General features: G+C 44.5%; 1 protein-coding gene across 3 annotated transcripts in view; it reads left to right on the top strand.

Annotated features, from left to right (window-relative positions):
* The window catches only part of ATP11C (ATPase phospholipid transporting 11C), a 1,508,462-nt gene that overhangs the window by 1,287,264 nt on the left and 204,924 nt on the right, over nt 1–16,274 (top strand). For all 3 annotated transcript variants that reach the window (XM_069612799.1, XM_069612797.1, XM_069612798.1), the window contains exon 26: nt 8,394–8,459. In XM_069612799.1, the coding sequence (XP_069468900.1) occupies nt 8,394–8,459 (66 nt within the window). The remainder of the gene's footprint in view (nt 1–8,393; nt 8,460–16,274) is intronic.

Below are 16,274 nucleotides of genomic sequence, written 5' to 3'. Positions count from 1 at the left end.
GTAAGAAACAAAGATTAGGGGTCCTCTCCCATTCCTACCAAACTAGGGAAGCCCAGGGGATGATCGTTGGGCAGAACTCGAATGATCACAACCAAGGGAGGGCTAGCGTCAGAACTTTGTGCCCGTACAATCCTACGGAGGGAGGATGGTTGGAAACAGCTATGCAGGCTCCTCCTTACTCCGATTCATGCAAGTACCCGCCCTAAACGGAAGAAGAAGAAAAAATGCACAAAGATGAGTGTCCGTGCTCACCAAAGTCCTGGTGAGTCATCTGTGTTTGTCCTTGAAATTCCGTGTTCGCTGCTCGTTCGATCTATGGTGTACTGACCTTCATTCTGTCTCTGCAATTGCCTGTATTAATCCACTATGCTATTGTTTTTTCCTTTAGTCTCTATTTTCATTTTGCAACAGCAAACAAAAAAACAAAACAAAAAGGCATCCGACCCCACCGCCAACCACCCGGCCCATTACAGCATGCCTATCAATGACATACATTGCACAAATCGAAAATTCTGCTGCAATTCCACCCCTCATAGATTATTCAGCCGCTGTGATCAAATATTGTACATACAGCGCCCAAATCTCCGGTGGCTGGGCATGTAGTGGCAGAGTCTTTGTGGTCTTCGGGTGGTGGGAAACCCACCGGCGGATGCTGCTCAGCATGTCGGCAGCCTCGACTTTCTCCGGCAGGACAAAGCGGTCAGCGGTGCTGGCGAGAGCGCCCTTGAATTCAAGTGTCTTAATCAGTGGAGCGTTGGTTGTCGGTGGCACAGCGTCAAACTGTCCCTGCTTCTGGGTAACACGGCTTCGACGGGCTCTCAGCGGTTATAGCAAACCTGCGAACCCAGGCTGACAGTGGACGGCTGTCCGGGTGCTTCTCTTCAGATTCCGCGGCAGACCCTGTCTCCGGTCGGCAGTCTTCCGAAGGCTGGCTTCCAGGGTGCTTTGGCGAAGGTTAGAGGTGCACAATGGTCCCTCGTAGCTCAGGAAGAGGTCTCCTAGCTAGGTCCTCTCTTGGATCAGTTTTTCAGCGTTCAGATTGCGTCGAAGGTAACAGCAGTCTACCTCCTTCTTCGGGCTCAGCTTCAAGATTAAGCATCAGTTTTGACTTCAGCTTCTGATCGATTTCCATCAGTGAGAGGTCCCCAGATATACTGTTTGGTTTCTCATTCACTCTGCTGTGTCACACTCAGGCAACCATTCATCCAGAAGGCCATTCATGCAGGCAGGTAGCCAATCAGGCTCACAGTGCATTCAGGGCATTCTCCCCCCTCCAGACACTCAGAAGAAATGTGTATTGGGACAAGTACCCAGCCATTCAGCACTCCACACTGCATTCATACCAGTTTCGGGCAGGGCTGTCTCAGTCTTTGTGTCACATACCAGAAACCAGACACCCATAACATGAAGTGCATATTGGTCACACACTCCATTCACCAGGTCCCACCCCAAGGGTGTACCCACAACATACAGTCACTGGGAAGGCTCCAGCCAGTCTGGCCTGGACTTCCCCACAATACCATATATGGAACCTCCACCCACAGTCAGTCAGGGGGAGGGACAGAGTCAGGGCTTCCCGGGACTTTGGAGAAAAATGTAACAACCAATAGAAAGCAAGAGACCACAAGGCCATTTTTTTTCCTATCAGGAATCAACTGATTCCACTGGCAGGGCCTGGGTATCCCAAAATGGAGGATACTCAGAGCACCTGTCAGATTCAGCATGGAGCTGCCACCAGCCCATACCCTGCTCTGTGGGCCACACACAGGTGCCCAAAAACATACACTAGGGGTACAGGGTTGTACCCATTGGTGCCAATACGGGTATCCCAAGGGTCTGTTCACCAAACCAAAAAGAGGAAGAGCTGCATTGCCAGGAGTCCCACATGGACTCCTGTGCAGAACATAACACAGAACACACATGATGGACTATAGGACAAGGACATGGAGGCCCTGTCCCTCCAATGCATTTCCGGCATCACAATTGTCTTCATTCATATTTTGACAATTGACTTTAGGGAATAATGGCTTTCTTTGGCAACATGTCATTACATAGGCGCGTTGCTAGGGGGGGGCTAACGGGGCTATAGCCCCTGGTCTTTTGGTTGTAGCCCCGGATAGAATCTCAGGAGCTACAGCCAAAAGACTAGCTAGCCCCCAGTCCCAACAGTTCCAACATCAGCTTAGCCCCGGGTCTTTTCCAGACTTAGCAACTCCCCTGTCATTACATGAGTTGGTATGAATGATGCTCCCTTATTTGATGAAGACATATACTGTGTCTCATCTAAAAAAAGTCCTCCTATTGCCCTGGGGTCCATCTCCTCCCATGTGATCCTACACCGTCCCCAGGGTCAGGATCAGAAAACGTCTGCCTTTCCCTGGCCACCTGAGAGGAAACCTTAGGTAGGGAATTTGTGAGGATTCCATAGGATTCATCACAGCTGTCCTTGAACGTTTTCTGGTTTAGATGGTGTCCTTGCTATCCTCCCTCTTCCAGGTCTATGCTCTGCTTTGGGAGTTTCTGATGAATCAGAAGTGATCATCCCGCAGGCCCTGAGCTGGACCCCTTCTCTTGTGTTCAGGGAAAGGCAGCTGCTACCTGATCCTGACCCTGTGGGTCGTATTATGTGGGAGGATCACATGGGAGAAGACTCTGGTCAGGAAAGATGGTAACTATTAATGATCATAGTCTTAGTGGCTTATTGTAAAGTTAAGGATGCTGATGTTAAAAGAACATTGAATCTGCATGATTTTTCCATCGCGGAAAAGTCAGCAACGGAAAAGTTTGCATGAGAAATGTATGCACCACAAAAGGTTTGTACATTTCCCATGCGAACATATACTTGAAAACCCTACAAACCCACACCCCTAACACCCCCCCCAAAATACCCCCACACACACCCTACTTACCTTTGAAGATGCGCTGTGTCCCTGCGGCACCAGTTCCCTTTCACTTCTGTGATCAGGAACCCGGCGCCGCAGGGTCCTTTTCTTTCTTTTTTTGGGTTGCTGTAGGGGTTTCCTCCCGCAACCCCTGCTCACTATACTTTTTTTTTTTTCTTTATTTTTTACCAACCTGAAATGCATGCCATCAAAGGTTTGAACTTTTGGTGTTCCAACCTTTGGTGGCATGCATTTACAACCTTTTTGTATAGGTCGGAACTTTAGGTTCGGTCATTTCGTACAATTCCAAGAACATTAAAGAATTCAAGTCTCTTAGTGCTGAGACGAGGAAGAGGGATTCAGAGTTGCTAAACCGTAGTGAGCGATCTAATTGTAATGACACACACCTGAGTGAGACCTTTAAACATTTTCAGGGCATGTATGTTATACGTGGTAATGTTGTTGTGGTGTGAGCTCTTGAGTAAGGGCTCTTGTTGAGTAACCTGGCAGGCCAAGGTGGGGGTAGGGGGGGCTCAGCACAAAGATGAGCGGTCACAACCAAGTTCCAGTATTCCAGGGCCCAGGTAAACTGGGTTCTTACCAAAAACCCAGATATTATAACCCACATTGCCCAAGCCAAAGAGGGGTAACAGTAAAACCAAAGGACTACAACTATCCTAAAGAGGGATATCCAATAAGGGGACATTATAGCCCGCATTGCCAAAGAAAGCTGGAAGTGACACCAAGGCAATTGGAGCCCAATAGTCCCAGAATAAGATACCTCAAGGGAGGAAGTTGTAAACCTCCTTGCCAACTGCCAAAAGGTTGCAGAAGTAGAAAAGCCTTCCTTGTAGAAAGGATCCATAGGTAGAGAAGTGTGACCTGCGTTGCCCATGGCAAACAGACCAATGTGAGAACTATAGTCCTTTTGTACAGTACGGTTGTGAAAGAAGCTGTAAGCCAATTGTGTGTGGTGAAAGTCAAAAGACTAAATCAAGAAGCAGTTGTTGATTCAATGTTCCCCATTGAGGATTGAAGTGAGGAAAGTTTGGAACAAGCCTTACCACAGAGTACATGTTGTAGTAGTAGGAGTTTTATCCTGGCAGGAGAGTAAACCAGGAAAGGGACAAATATTGGTTAGTCCTGGTGGGCGAGTGGATCAGGAAGAAGATAACTTGAAGTACTGTGAATGTGGCAGAAGGTTGTGGCGGAAAGAAGTGGCAAATCCATTGCAGTGTTTGATGAACTGCTGTATAACCATCCTGACTAAGATGTTGTTTCTAAAGAAGAAATATGCTTTTATAATAAGTGATTGATCTTCAAAGAACATTTACCTTGACCTCTGATGTGATGTGTGAAGAGAAAGTCTTTTTGGTTTACCAAGTAGAAGGTTGTGGAAGCTTTAACATTGTTTGCAAGTGTGAAAACACCTTTTGAACTGACATGCCAAGTGAAGGACATATTGAATGAAAATAACTTTTATATATTCTACCTGGAGTGGAACTTGGCTAGTGAACTTTCCTGAAATTGAACTTTGGTTTGAACCATCCTGAATTGATCGAGAGGAAGGGGATGCAACCCTGGTCACAAGAATTCCTGTTTATATCTTTTGTGTTTAAATTTACATGTTTGTCAGGTTTAAATCGCCAAACAATTCCTGTATGATTTTGTTGTATGTATTAATGTGAGGGACAGATATCTTTGGACATTAGGTCATTTTCCTTTAGCCTTAGTTTGTCAGGTAGGAAAATCCTTGTCAGGTTAGGGAAAGATAGGTGTTTACCTTACCCCTGATCATTTAATAAAATGGTGACTTGTGAGAAAACTCTACCCAAGTGTTCATCTTACTTTTCTGACCCCTCACAGAGCCTAAAATGAGGACTCTGTGCGAGGAAGGAATCCACTAGAAGAACAAATTACTTACCTCTTGCTAATGTTTTTTCTGATGTATGTTCCTTCAATGGATTCCTCATTGCCCTCCCTTCCTGCCACTTTTGTCGGCAAGCTAGTGCATCTTGGTTCTGCAGTCCCTCAGGGCCAGAGTGCTTGGGAAAAAGGGATCAACTAAGGTCACAATGCCTCTATATATAATGGCCCAACGTCCTGTCCAGCAAAGGGCGCATGGATGTGTATGGGGCAGGAGGGTGGTTGGAGGGATGTGAATGGTAAAGTGGCGCCCTCTGCGCTGAAAATGTTTCCAAAGAGCCGCTGCACTGGGAGATCGATATCAAAGATGAGGAAGTCATAGGAGGAACATCCATCAGAAGCAACACTCCTGAGAGGTAAGTAATTTGTTATTCTCTATCGTCCCTGTTAGGCAAGATTGTATGCAGCACCCTTTGGGTGCACTACAACAACCCTGACCTCCTGGCAATAGAAACCCAACCTTTGGTATAAGTCTGTACTACACAGGTTGGTAGAGTTGTCGAGTATCCAGGCTTTTCTCAAGAGTGGTCAATGTGAGCTGTAGGGGAGTTAGACAGAGATTCACAGTGACATGTATTCAAATAAACTCTTACACAAAAGGTTTCTTGATTAAACAATTATTAATTTATCTATCAGTCAGTTAGAAGAAGCCTTCTTCAGAAGGGAGCAATATAAATCAACACACAAATACACTCCAAGAATACACACTCTTAGTTTTCTAAATCAGTAAATACGCATTTGAGATGGCATACAGGCACTACCTACACCCTCAGGTGACTTGGGTGCTGTTGACATTAATCTATCACTGTTGCATTTAGAATATCCTTCAGAGGAGTGTTCAAGAAAAGAGAGTTCAGAATAAAACACGTATTCACACAGTTATGCTTAAGCAGGTAAGTACTTTCAAAAATAACCCCCCAATGCAAAGTCTAACCCTTTCCTGGAAGGAAGGCAAAACACTTAAGCAAGGGAGAGAAGAATCATTCAGGGAGCCAGGCAAACCAATGTTAAGTTAGCAAAAGTCAAGGTGAACTGAAGCACTTCTTGCAGGTAAGTAGAAAATCTTTCACAGTGTTTAAAAAGTCTTTGTAGAATAGAAGAAATCAAAGTAGGGCCACACGATGATTAGGCTTGTGAGGTAGAGAAGCTGCAAGCAACTCTACAGGAGCAACCGAGACAAGTCTCCAATGAGGACCAGCAAGGCAGCACAAAAGAGGTAAGTTATCTCAGACTTTACATTACCTTTAGGTTGAAGAAGAGTGCAGCATGTGACTTCTGTTCCTGTACAGCTCTACAGATCCTGGTGTTCCTGGGGCTCAGTCGTGGGGACAATGGGGAGGACGTCTGGGAGCTCCTGCACTGCAATGGGACGGTCACTGACCACTACCGGCAAGTGGCACTTTGGTGTTTCAGCTCCTTGAGTCTACCACAAATAGCACCACCGTGGTTTCTGGCTGTCGGGGTGGGCTTTCCTTGCATCTGGGGTCCGCACTCTGTTGAAGTGGCTCAGGCTTGGTCAGTACTGCTTGCGGGGAGTCCGGAGGATCTTCTTGGAGATCTCGGCCAGCTTAAAAGCAACGCCCACAATCTGGTTTCCTCTCCCTGGCTATTCGGTTCCAGCAGCAACTGCAGTGGAATTTCGACCAGCTCCTAGAGGATGTCCAGGTGGCTTACTTTGGAGACGATTGGTCCCACCAACGCAAAGGGAGAAGTCGTCCTTGCAGGGGCTTCTCTCTCGATACGAATTTGGAGTTTCAGCACAGCAGCAGAGCTTCACCGGGCAAACCAACGATCCAGGAGTTGCAGCAGGAATCCTCTTCATGTTCTTCTTCGGATTCCTTCGTCCAGTGGTCGACTCTGCCTTCCAAGCCAAAAAGCCTCGCCTTTTATGCAGGTTTCTCCCATTCATTCCAGCCCAGCTGTCAGTCACCTAGCAGGGTGGCTGTCCTTGCCTTGCTGGCCAATCACCTAAGAGTGCCTTCCTGTCTCCTAGGAGACTAAGCACAGGGAGTTTCGGGCACCTCCCTTGCCTCCTGCCCCCGCCAGACACCCTAAAGCCAGAGGCAGGATTCCCTTGTGAATCCCGCCAAAATGTACAAAGAGACCAAACCTGGTTTGGCGCGCAGAATCAATCTCAAAAAGGACCTTTCCACAAAGAAATGGTGAAAAAAGAAGACCGGGCCATTTTGACAAAAATGGCACCCATGGGTGCTTTACCGTGACTGCGAACGCAGCCCGGAGTAAAAACACACAATGGTAGTAAAAAGTAAACCACTGCTACCAGCCATTAATCGAGGAAAGGGTAACATAAAAATGTTACATCAGAATCTAGACAAAGGGGATACTAAGTAACTCCTCCAGCACCCTATTGTAAGATAGTGTGTGCTGGGTCTAGAAAGTTACAAATTTAAGTAAAGTCAATTTCACTTTACTGCTCTGGGAAACAGTAGTTATTACTGCACTGAAGGTGCTGTGACACACAATGTAAAAGATGATGCCTGTGGAGTTTGTCAGACTCCACAAGCAGAAGAAACACAGAGATAAAAATCACATTAAAATACATGAGCGAGTGGGGAAAAAGGGTCTTGCTCGTTCCAGGTTAAATATTCAAGTCCTCAAAATCCGGCAAAGTTGCTGGGGGTCTGTCTCTAAGGTAGAGAGGAATGAGCACATTTATGAGAATTCTCTTTAACAGCCCCAATCAACCATGTTCTGATTTGCTTATTGGTGGAAACTTTCTGGAGCTCAACTGTGCCAATAAAGAAGCCTCAGATACACTTGTGCATTGTGTCAGTGTTTGTGTCTCCATCCTTCTGCCAAGCCAGCAGCCCAGTCATTGTGGCTACTGAATATAGTTTCGAGAAATGGTGCAGCTGTGTTTGACCATGGGGGTAGCACCTACCACAAACACAGGTATGCCGTGGCTATGAAGTTTAAAGCAGTGTATACCTAAAGTTAGAGGACTGAGTCAATCTCCTGGCATGCAATAGTGGATGTTGTGACCTCTCCTGCTCATAGTCCTTAAAAGAATAGAATCTGAACCACAAATGAAGATGCATGTATCAAGATGAGAAGGGTAGCTGCTTATATTTATCAAGTATCGTTCTGATTTGGGAGAGTTTCTGAAAAGTTTGGGGCTCTTAACTGTCCGAGAATGTAACATCCCAGTTATCTTTCCCATCTATGGCACCTAATGTACAGATTTCTACCATTAGCTTATCAGCTCAGACATTATCCTGCATACTATAGAGCAGGATTTGTAAGTTTTAAGTAGTGTAGTTTAATAAAGAAAACCACTTTTGTCAGCAGTGGTTTGTTTTTCAAAATGTATCACTGTCTCCTGTCCAACAGCCCTACATTTTTAGATTTAACGTATGGGTCGAGATGGGACCTAAAAGGCAGACTGTGTAACATGGAAAGTAGAACTAATGGTTTCAGGAAGGAATATTAACACCAGTGAAAAATTTGCTCTAAATTTGATGGCACATTTGAACAGCACTTTACAAATTTCTCACAACACTTTCAAATTATCATGCGTTTTAATTTCTTACGTACCATCTTAATTGACCTTCTTCCATTTCACAGGTATCTGGAAACTGGACCTTTGGAACCATCGTTTTCACTACATTAGTGTTTACAGTCACTCTTAAGGTTGGTATAATCATGTCATAAAATAACATTGATTGTGTATCCAAGTCTGTTCAAATGTATGTGCACATCATATCAAACATCAAGGAATATGTATATTTAACAAGTAATCCGCAAATATGAAGGATAATTGTATTGTATTGATCAGTGAAAAGGTACATTTATAAATCCTACCCTACTGATTGCACTTCCACACCTGCTAGGAAAATGTTTAAAAAATGAATCCTGATGTGTAATCCTAGTCTATTTATTTCCGGATACATTTGTAAACCTGTCCGCTAGGAAATAGGTAACAGACATGTTGCTTTTCACACATGGCCTGAGCTTTGCAGTCTTACACGCTGTCGAAACTTCCCAGCAGCCGGTTGTGAGAAGTAGGGGATCTAAATGTATTGGCATACAAAGAGCACACCACTGTTTGAATCCGGTAATCTTTAATTCAAAGATTGGAACCCGAAATAAACATGTACAATGCCCGCCATCTTTGTCTTTTATCAACGTCGTCTCCGCAAGTCCCTTCAGCAACACATGGTACCTTAAACGTCAGGACTACCAATAAACATGCAGGTGATATTCATGATCTCCTTAAAGATAAAGGCCATTGACCTCTGTGGGGTTTTAAAATTATGATTTTGGACAACTATATCACCATCATTGATGGACTATTACCACCTGACTAGAATATCCATGTTAGAAATAATTTGAATAAGTCGGGAGGAGGGGTTGCCCCCCTCTCTCAGGAGTTTGTCTCCACAACAGAGAATCTTGTCTCCACAAGAGAACCACCTTGCAAACAACATCCTTTGAAAACCGGGTATGCAAATATCTTCTAGACTCCCGCACACCCCTCACTTTCGTCACCAAATATAGGCACCTTGATGACGACATGGCTTTTCTAATGACATTACCATACTCAATCCACTGACCACAAGCTTCTCTTCAGGGAAGGTTTTTAGATTTGGTTGGACTCCCACAGAAACGGCACCATCGAGCATTCCTTAAATCTATGATACTATGGCCATTACCATCTGACCATCTGTTCTTTCTCACGTTGGGGGGAGGCGCCATTCCTTTGAGGCTTGTCTCACTGTGAGGGGATGAGCTCTTCTACTTGCCAACATTGTTGTTGCACCTTTGCTCTGGTCAGCTCATCACCTTTTCAAAACTAAACTGTCTAGAGCTGGGAATGCCCCTATCTCTCATCTTACCAAGGAACCTCAACAGGTACAGATTAGCCCCAAAAGACCTTTGATGGACCATCTTTTTCAATGGGCTTCCCTAAAGATGTATTCTCCAGCCTGCATAAGGAAATTGCCGGAACATTGGATTAACTGCCCTCACCATCATCAAGAAAAAAGTCTACACAAAAGAGTAACCACTGGTTTGACCTGAAATGTGTCCTCCTGAAGAGTAAAGACGGGGCGTTGAAATGGGCAGAAGACACGCTCTTTGGAAGTTAAAGTGTAATATTAGGCTGAAGAAGAAAGTGCTTCCACAATCAATTCATACAGGCTTTTAATATGTCCAACAGTGTTCAGAAACCTTAAGGATTTCACTCTTCACTGTAAAATCTCCTCTTCCCCTTTGGACTCCAAGGACTGGGCAGGCAACGTGTCTTCCTTCTTTCAAGAGAAAGCAAGGTCAATCCAGAATAACATTGAATTCCACTTTCATTCCTCCTCGCCTCTACTTCCAACACCTGCCCCTGGATCCTCTTTTACCTCCTTAATCCATGTGACTCCACTGGAGATCTTCCATACAGCCTGGAAAATGAGAGCTTTTGCGGTCCAATCACTCCTGCCATCCACATACAGTCAAGGAAAATCTATTGTCTCCTTAGCAAACTTTTTGAAATATTGCTCTGTACCTAATGTTGCCCAGAAACATTAAAAATGTGCATCACTTCCCTTCTATGGAAGTCATCTAATAACACTTTAATCCAAGCTATCAACTAGTAGCCACAACCCCTTCTTGGGTGTATTCATTAGGAAAATGGCTCCCAATAGCGGATATTTTATAGCAAACTGAAAACTACTCACCAATATTTAGTCCAGTTTCTTCCCTACCAGGGCAATGAAACTGCACTGCTATTCATGAGGAACGAACATTTGCACTCCCTTGAGTAATGCACGCCAGCTGCCCTCATCCAATTTGTTCTGTCTGTGGCCTTCAATATGGTGAACCATAGCACCCATATAAATGGGCTATGGTCTTCTTTGGCTTCAGTGGTCTGGTGATCGACAGGATCACCTCCATTTGTCTGGACAAAGGATTACATGTGAGGTCAGAGGAGTATCTCTCCAAACAAATTCTCTCAGCCTTGACTTTTTAAAGACATATCACATGACAATGGCCGACCTCATTGCTTTCTTTTTTGGCTCTCTTCTGCTGATGTCACCCATATCACCTACAAGCTCGACAATGCTTCTCTGGCCTTGAATCCGATCTCCTGCTGCTTCTGAAGCATTAACGACTAGATGATCAGCAGACGACCTGGTTCTGCTATCTTTAAAGATGGAGATCATTAACTGAGGATCGCCTACCCTTCATGATCTTCCTTTCACCTGGCTTGGCACCATCTGTACTGCTCATATCCTTGTTTCAGCTGCAAAATCACCTGGGTTTTTCATTTTATGGCTCACTCTCCCATACACAGGACATCACCAGAAAGGCACACTTTCACCTCCACATGCTGATACAAATTGTCCCATTGTTATACTGGTAGAGCTACGTGGGTGCCCACTACCCATGTAGCTCTACCAGATGTAACTGGTAGAACGCCAGGGGCAGGGACCTTCTACTTCCACACATGACATCACTCACTCATCACACGTACACGCATACATATTCTCAGGAACAGAGAAAGGGAAGCATACTGCAAATGCCTTGTTTTGTGCCAGATTGACTATAATAGCTTATTTCTTGGCTTGCCCATATGTCTGATTCATCAACTCCAAGTGACCGAAAACAGGCCACTCTGAATATTCTTGGGCTTGGGACCTAGAGACCACATCACAACATGCTAAAATCTGTGCACTGTATCAGAGTGAATAGGCATATGTCTTTCCCGTTAGGGCCCGAAGACCAGCTTACACCTTCAGCATATCCCCAGATCATGTCGGCAAGAAGAAATTTGGCGACTGACTCCTAAGCAGTGCTAGCACTTCTTTCTGGAACAATCCTCCCACTACACTAAGATCACTGGAGAAACATAAGCCTTTTCTTTGTAGCCTGAACCTCTGCCACTCCTACAGCACTATTAGCCAGCCACTGGCTCTGCACTACACTGGACCTACTTGTCACCATCCTCTAGTATGTCCTTATTACTTGTCTTACTTCTCCTCCCTTTACACGTAACTAATCTGGAATTATTCAAGGTTGTGCTGGATCAGACCACCCCCTCTCCAGTTACCTTGTTCCCTCCTTTACACTTGGAGAACTAAGTATCGACTGAGTTTGCAGTTGATGCCAACAAGACACCAATAAAAACATCATATAAAATGTTTCATTTTGAATGAGGATTAATACTAGGACTAATGGTGGTATTGTGTTAGCTACTTTGCAGATTATAAGTGATCATCAATATGTGTTTGACATTTTATCTGTATTAAAATACACAGTTTATTTCAAGTACAAATCTTCAGATTAGGCTGTCATGAAAAATGTTACAACAAATACAAAACGCCTAGATCTATCCAGACCATATCTAACAACTGTATGCTTGTGTGTTGCAGGTAGTCTATACTATGCATAGCCACAAAGATAGTGTTGGGAGACAGAGTAAAACTTAAAATAGATGCCAATGGTGACACTGATCACTGTTACATCACTGGGCTACTTCTGAATCCTGCCCTCATAGCAAACTTATACTGCCTCCTGCCGGTCATGTCTTATGCTATTGGGCACTTTGCTAGTGGGTGCTGGCTTTACTACTTGGCTTACCGCTAAATGTATTTCACAGTGATTGTTTAAAAGAAAATGTAAAGCATTTTTTGATAATTGATTTTTTCTCAGTTGGTTGGTTTCAATGGACATGTGGGCCTTTTCTTTGTTGAACACTATGGGGAATGTTACACATCTTTAATAAAAGGTTTGTTTATCTAAAAGCATGAATGTTAGATTATGCATTATCAGTCACTTTTTTCTTAATTTTTAGCAAAGTAATTCTGGTCACTTATCCTTCCACAGGGCCCCTATAAATCTGGCTCTCCCAGCAGAATTGTCGCCACCGGCTCACCAGTGCCAATATTCTACCTCAGTGGAGAAAGATGCACTGTACAAATCCTAAAGATAAATTATATGACTTCCATTTATTTGTATCTAGTGTGACAGTGACGGATAATCCTCAGGGCTCAGAAGGGACCAAGTTTTCAAACAATTTTGTGAATAATATACTGGTCGGTAAGATGGCTCAACGGTTAGGTGCTGTAGGGTGTAGGTTCAAATCCCGGCAGGGTTGACTCAGTCCTTCATCCTTCCGAGGACGATAAAGTGAGTACCAGTTTTGATTGAGTAATAATAATAATGTATGTAAATATGTGCTATGTAAAGTGCTTTGAATCAAAGTGCTATGTAAATATCAAATTATTATTATTATTAATAACAAGGATGCAGTATATGGTGATTAACAAGGCCGCCCTCAGCACCCCATCTATTTTGGGTCATTGCCTCTGAACGAAATGTGCAACATATCCCCAAAAACCCACAACTCTTCGTTAGGTAAGTTGTAGCCTCACGTGAGATGTCTAGGTACATCTTGCCCAACCTGTCTACCAGAGCTTTGGACCCCACCCGCCTATCATGAACATGGCTGCCAATAGAGAGTAATACTGTGGATAGAATTTCACCTAATAAAGTGTTCCTAATGGATTGCGGACATTCAGGCCCAGCCTCAGAATGGTTGTAAAGGATTCACTCCCACTCTCTGTAAAGAATCTCTGAACCTCTGTCATGGCTGATGGAGGATTTGATTGGAAGCTTTTGTGAATAATGCTTCTTCCGTGAGCCCATACATTAGGAGCAGTATTGCTTTCCTATTGTGGAGCAGCCCTGAAACACTAAGGTGATGTCTGGAGGCTACCGTGTCCCATAACGGAGCCACTGTGCACATCATCCATCTGTAACTGAACACTGCATCATTTACACTAATTGTTTCTAATCGCCAACAGTGAAATAATGTTCAAGGAAAAAACAGGGAACATATAGGAAGAAATTTGGGAAACAAAGGAACAATCAGTCAGTATTAGAGAAGCTAGAGAAGAACCAATAAGGGCAATTATTGAGCAAACAAGAAAATTGTTAGCACTATAAAAGCAATCAATATATTGCTGTCACAGATAAAAACCCTGTCAGAGAGTTGTAATCCGGGAATGAGAGCTTGCTGTAAGCTATATTCTAGACACCGCGAGAGAACAGATTGAGAAAGAGACCTGAGAGCTTGCTCTGAGCTATTTGCCAGACTCTGACAGAGACCAAACCTGGGGAGAGACCTGGGTACTTGCTGGGTAGAGAAGACACTGGTGGAGATAAGATCAAAAGTAGGAGAGCAGAGCGAAAGCCTACATAGGGCTAGATCCTGTTCACTGTGAGAGACAAGAGGGAGCTGAATCGTTTGTCAAAGAACTTCAGCCACTAACTAGGAGACTTTGGTCAAGTGGAGTGACCTATGACTGATTGGTAACAATAACACACCCCTAAGCAAGCGGTAATAAGTGAGGCCAGATATCTCTATCCACCCGAGAGCATGACCCCGGCTAGCGAGTGAGATCACCTGAGCCTGATCTGTAACCCAAGACCAGGGTAGACGTTTGTTCAGGTAGGAGAACACAAGATGCAAACTGGGTATTGAATCCCTGAGACTGTATACTAGTTAAGGAATCTCAGTATTCATTTAGATGGGCTCTTAAATAACATTAAGTTTGCCCATCTAAACACCCTTAGTACAAATATTGTTTCTAGCATGATTCTAAGCCATGGAGGAGTTACACCCCCAACCCATCCTGTTAATCTTTTTAAGAGTGATGAACTTGACTTGTGGCCCCTGTGCACCCTGAAGATACTTTGTCACACTAGATAATATTGATTTCTATGTCCCGTGCATTAGATATTGCTATCATTTGAACTTTATTTGAATTAAGAGTCAAGCATGGTACCTTGACGTGTGCATGTGTGCTCTTGTTCCGAGTTAGCATTTTTCTTAATACACAACGCTCGCAATTAATAGACTAAAGTGATTTCACAGCTTTTTCTACCCCATTCATCTTCCTACTCAATGAGGATGAAAACATTCCAGAGAAAATACCACAGCACACAGATTAAAGTTCTGAATATCAGCTCTCCGACAGTGTTAGGATACCAACATGCCTACCTCCCTTTTACCATATCCTCCTCTTTTGTTTGGCAGACTGTTTTTAAACTAAAATGTTCCATTGCCCTTTCCTAAAGGGTCTATTTTAGCAGTCAAGAGTTTGGAGAGTGGTCAAATGCCCTGTGTTAGTGTGCTCATGAGTCTGCTGGCTAATATTAGCCATGCATTGCGATTACGTGTGTGTGTGTATGTGTGTGTGTGTGTGTGTGTCTGTGTCTGTCCTATGTGAGAAACCTGAGGTTGTCTCACCTGCTAGTCCCTGGGGATCTGTCATCCAGGTGGCCAGGACACAGCCATCGATATTGGATCCAGTTCCTGGGGGTGGACCAGCGGGGGAGAATCACCTGGGCGAGGGGTCTTTGGGGAGGGACACAGAGGGTTGAGACGTGGTATCACCTTCCCTTTAACACCTTTTCCCCATCCTACCCCATAGGTTATTTAGAAGCTCTACCCCATCCCCTTTTTCTAACACAAACACTTTCTTAAACAGTAACAAAAAACCGACTAACATCAGAGCCGTTTACCTGACATGTCTCAATACACAGGTCAGGCTGAGTCAGGCAATTGACAATAATCATGCACACCTTCCCCAAAGGGATAAAAGGTGGAGCAGGAAAGCACACTTCGAGCAAGGCAGAACGCACGAGGAGACAGCTACACTTAACCGGCAGTTCAAACGGAGAAGAAAGACGGTGAGACCTTGAAAGGGAAAGCATAAGACGGGGCGCTACAGCTGGCATGCAAAGCAGCAGGCGTCAATGGTACACGGGGGCCTCCCGCTTTGATAACCCAGGCGGAGAGGCAGGCTGGCTACCGTGTTACTATCCTTGACTGAAGAGAACAAAGAAGCCAAAGGGCTTCAGCACAGGCGGTGAGTTGGAGGAAGCTGATAGTAAACCGAACTCTGTTGAGCCTAAGGTTGCAAGTGGAAAAAATGTTGTATGCAAGGAATCTAAAAGACAAAGAACTTGTGTATGTGATTTAACTTTAAAGAAAGCCCAGTAAAGGTCCAGGTGCAGAGGGGTCCGGCGCCACATGGGCGCACTTTCGAAAAGACTCTGACCGAGAACTATTCTTTGAAACAACAAGAAACAGAACCCCTAGGAGGCGTCAGAGTGGTCCTATATAGATGAGACCAAATCCCTTATACAGTTACAAGTCTCTGACCAGTGGCCTGAGGAAAGCTAGGGGAAGGGAGCCCCACTTTCCAGTAATGTTGTGGACTGTAATTCGTGGCAAGTGTGAACCCAACAGAGGGATGCCGAGAGAAAGCTACGAGAAAGAAAACCTTGCTTTCTGATGAAAATGAGCAATGCATGAACTGTTACAAATATATGAACTGTGTTAAAGAAAGGCTGTAGTGAACCCGACTGAGGGAGACCCGAGCTACAAGGCGGATCCAAGCCCGACAGAGGGAGATCCTAAGGGAAAAGGCAAGAAGAGGAGCATCC

Source organism: Ambystoma mexicanum, chromosome 5p, assembly GCF_040938575.1.
Source record: "Ambystoma mexicanum isolate Mex_15411 chromosome 5p, UKY_AmexF1_1, whole genome shotgun sequence".
Classification (NCBI taxonomy): Eukaryota; Metazoa; Chordata; class Amphibia; order Caudata; family Ambystomatidae; genus Ambystoma; species Ambystoma mexicanum.
Note: the sequence above shows the minus strand (reverse complement) of the source record. Positions and strands in the feature narration are given on the sequence as shown.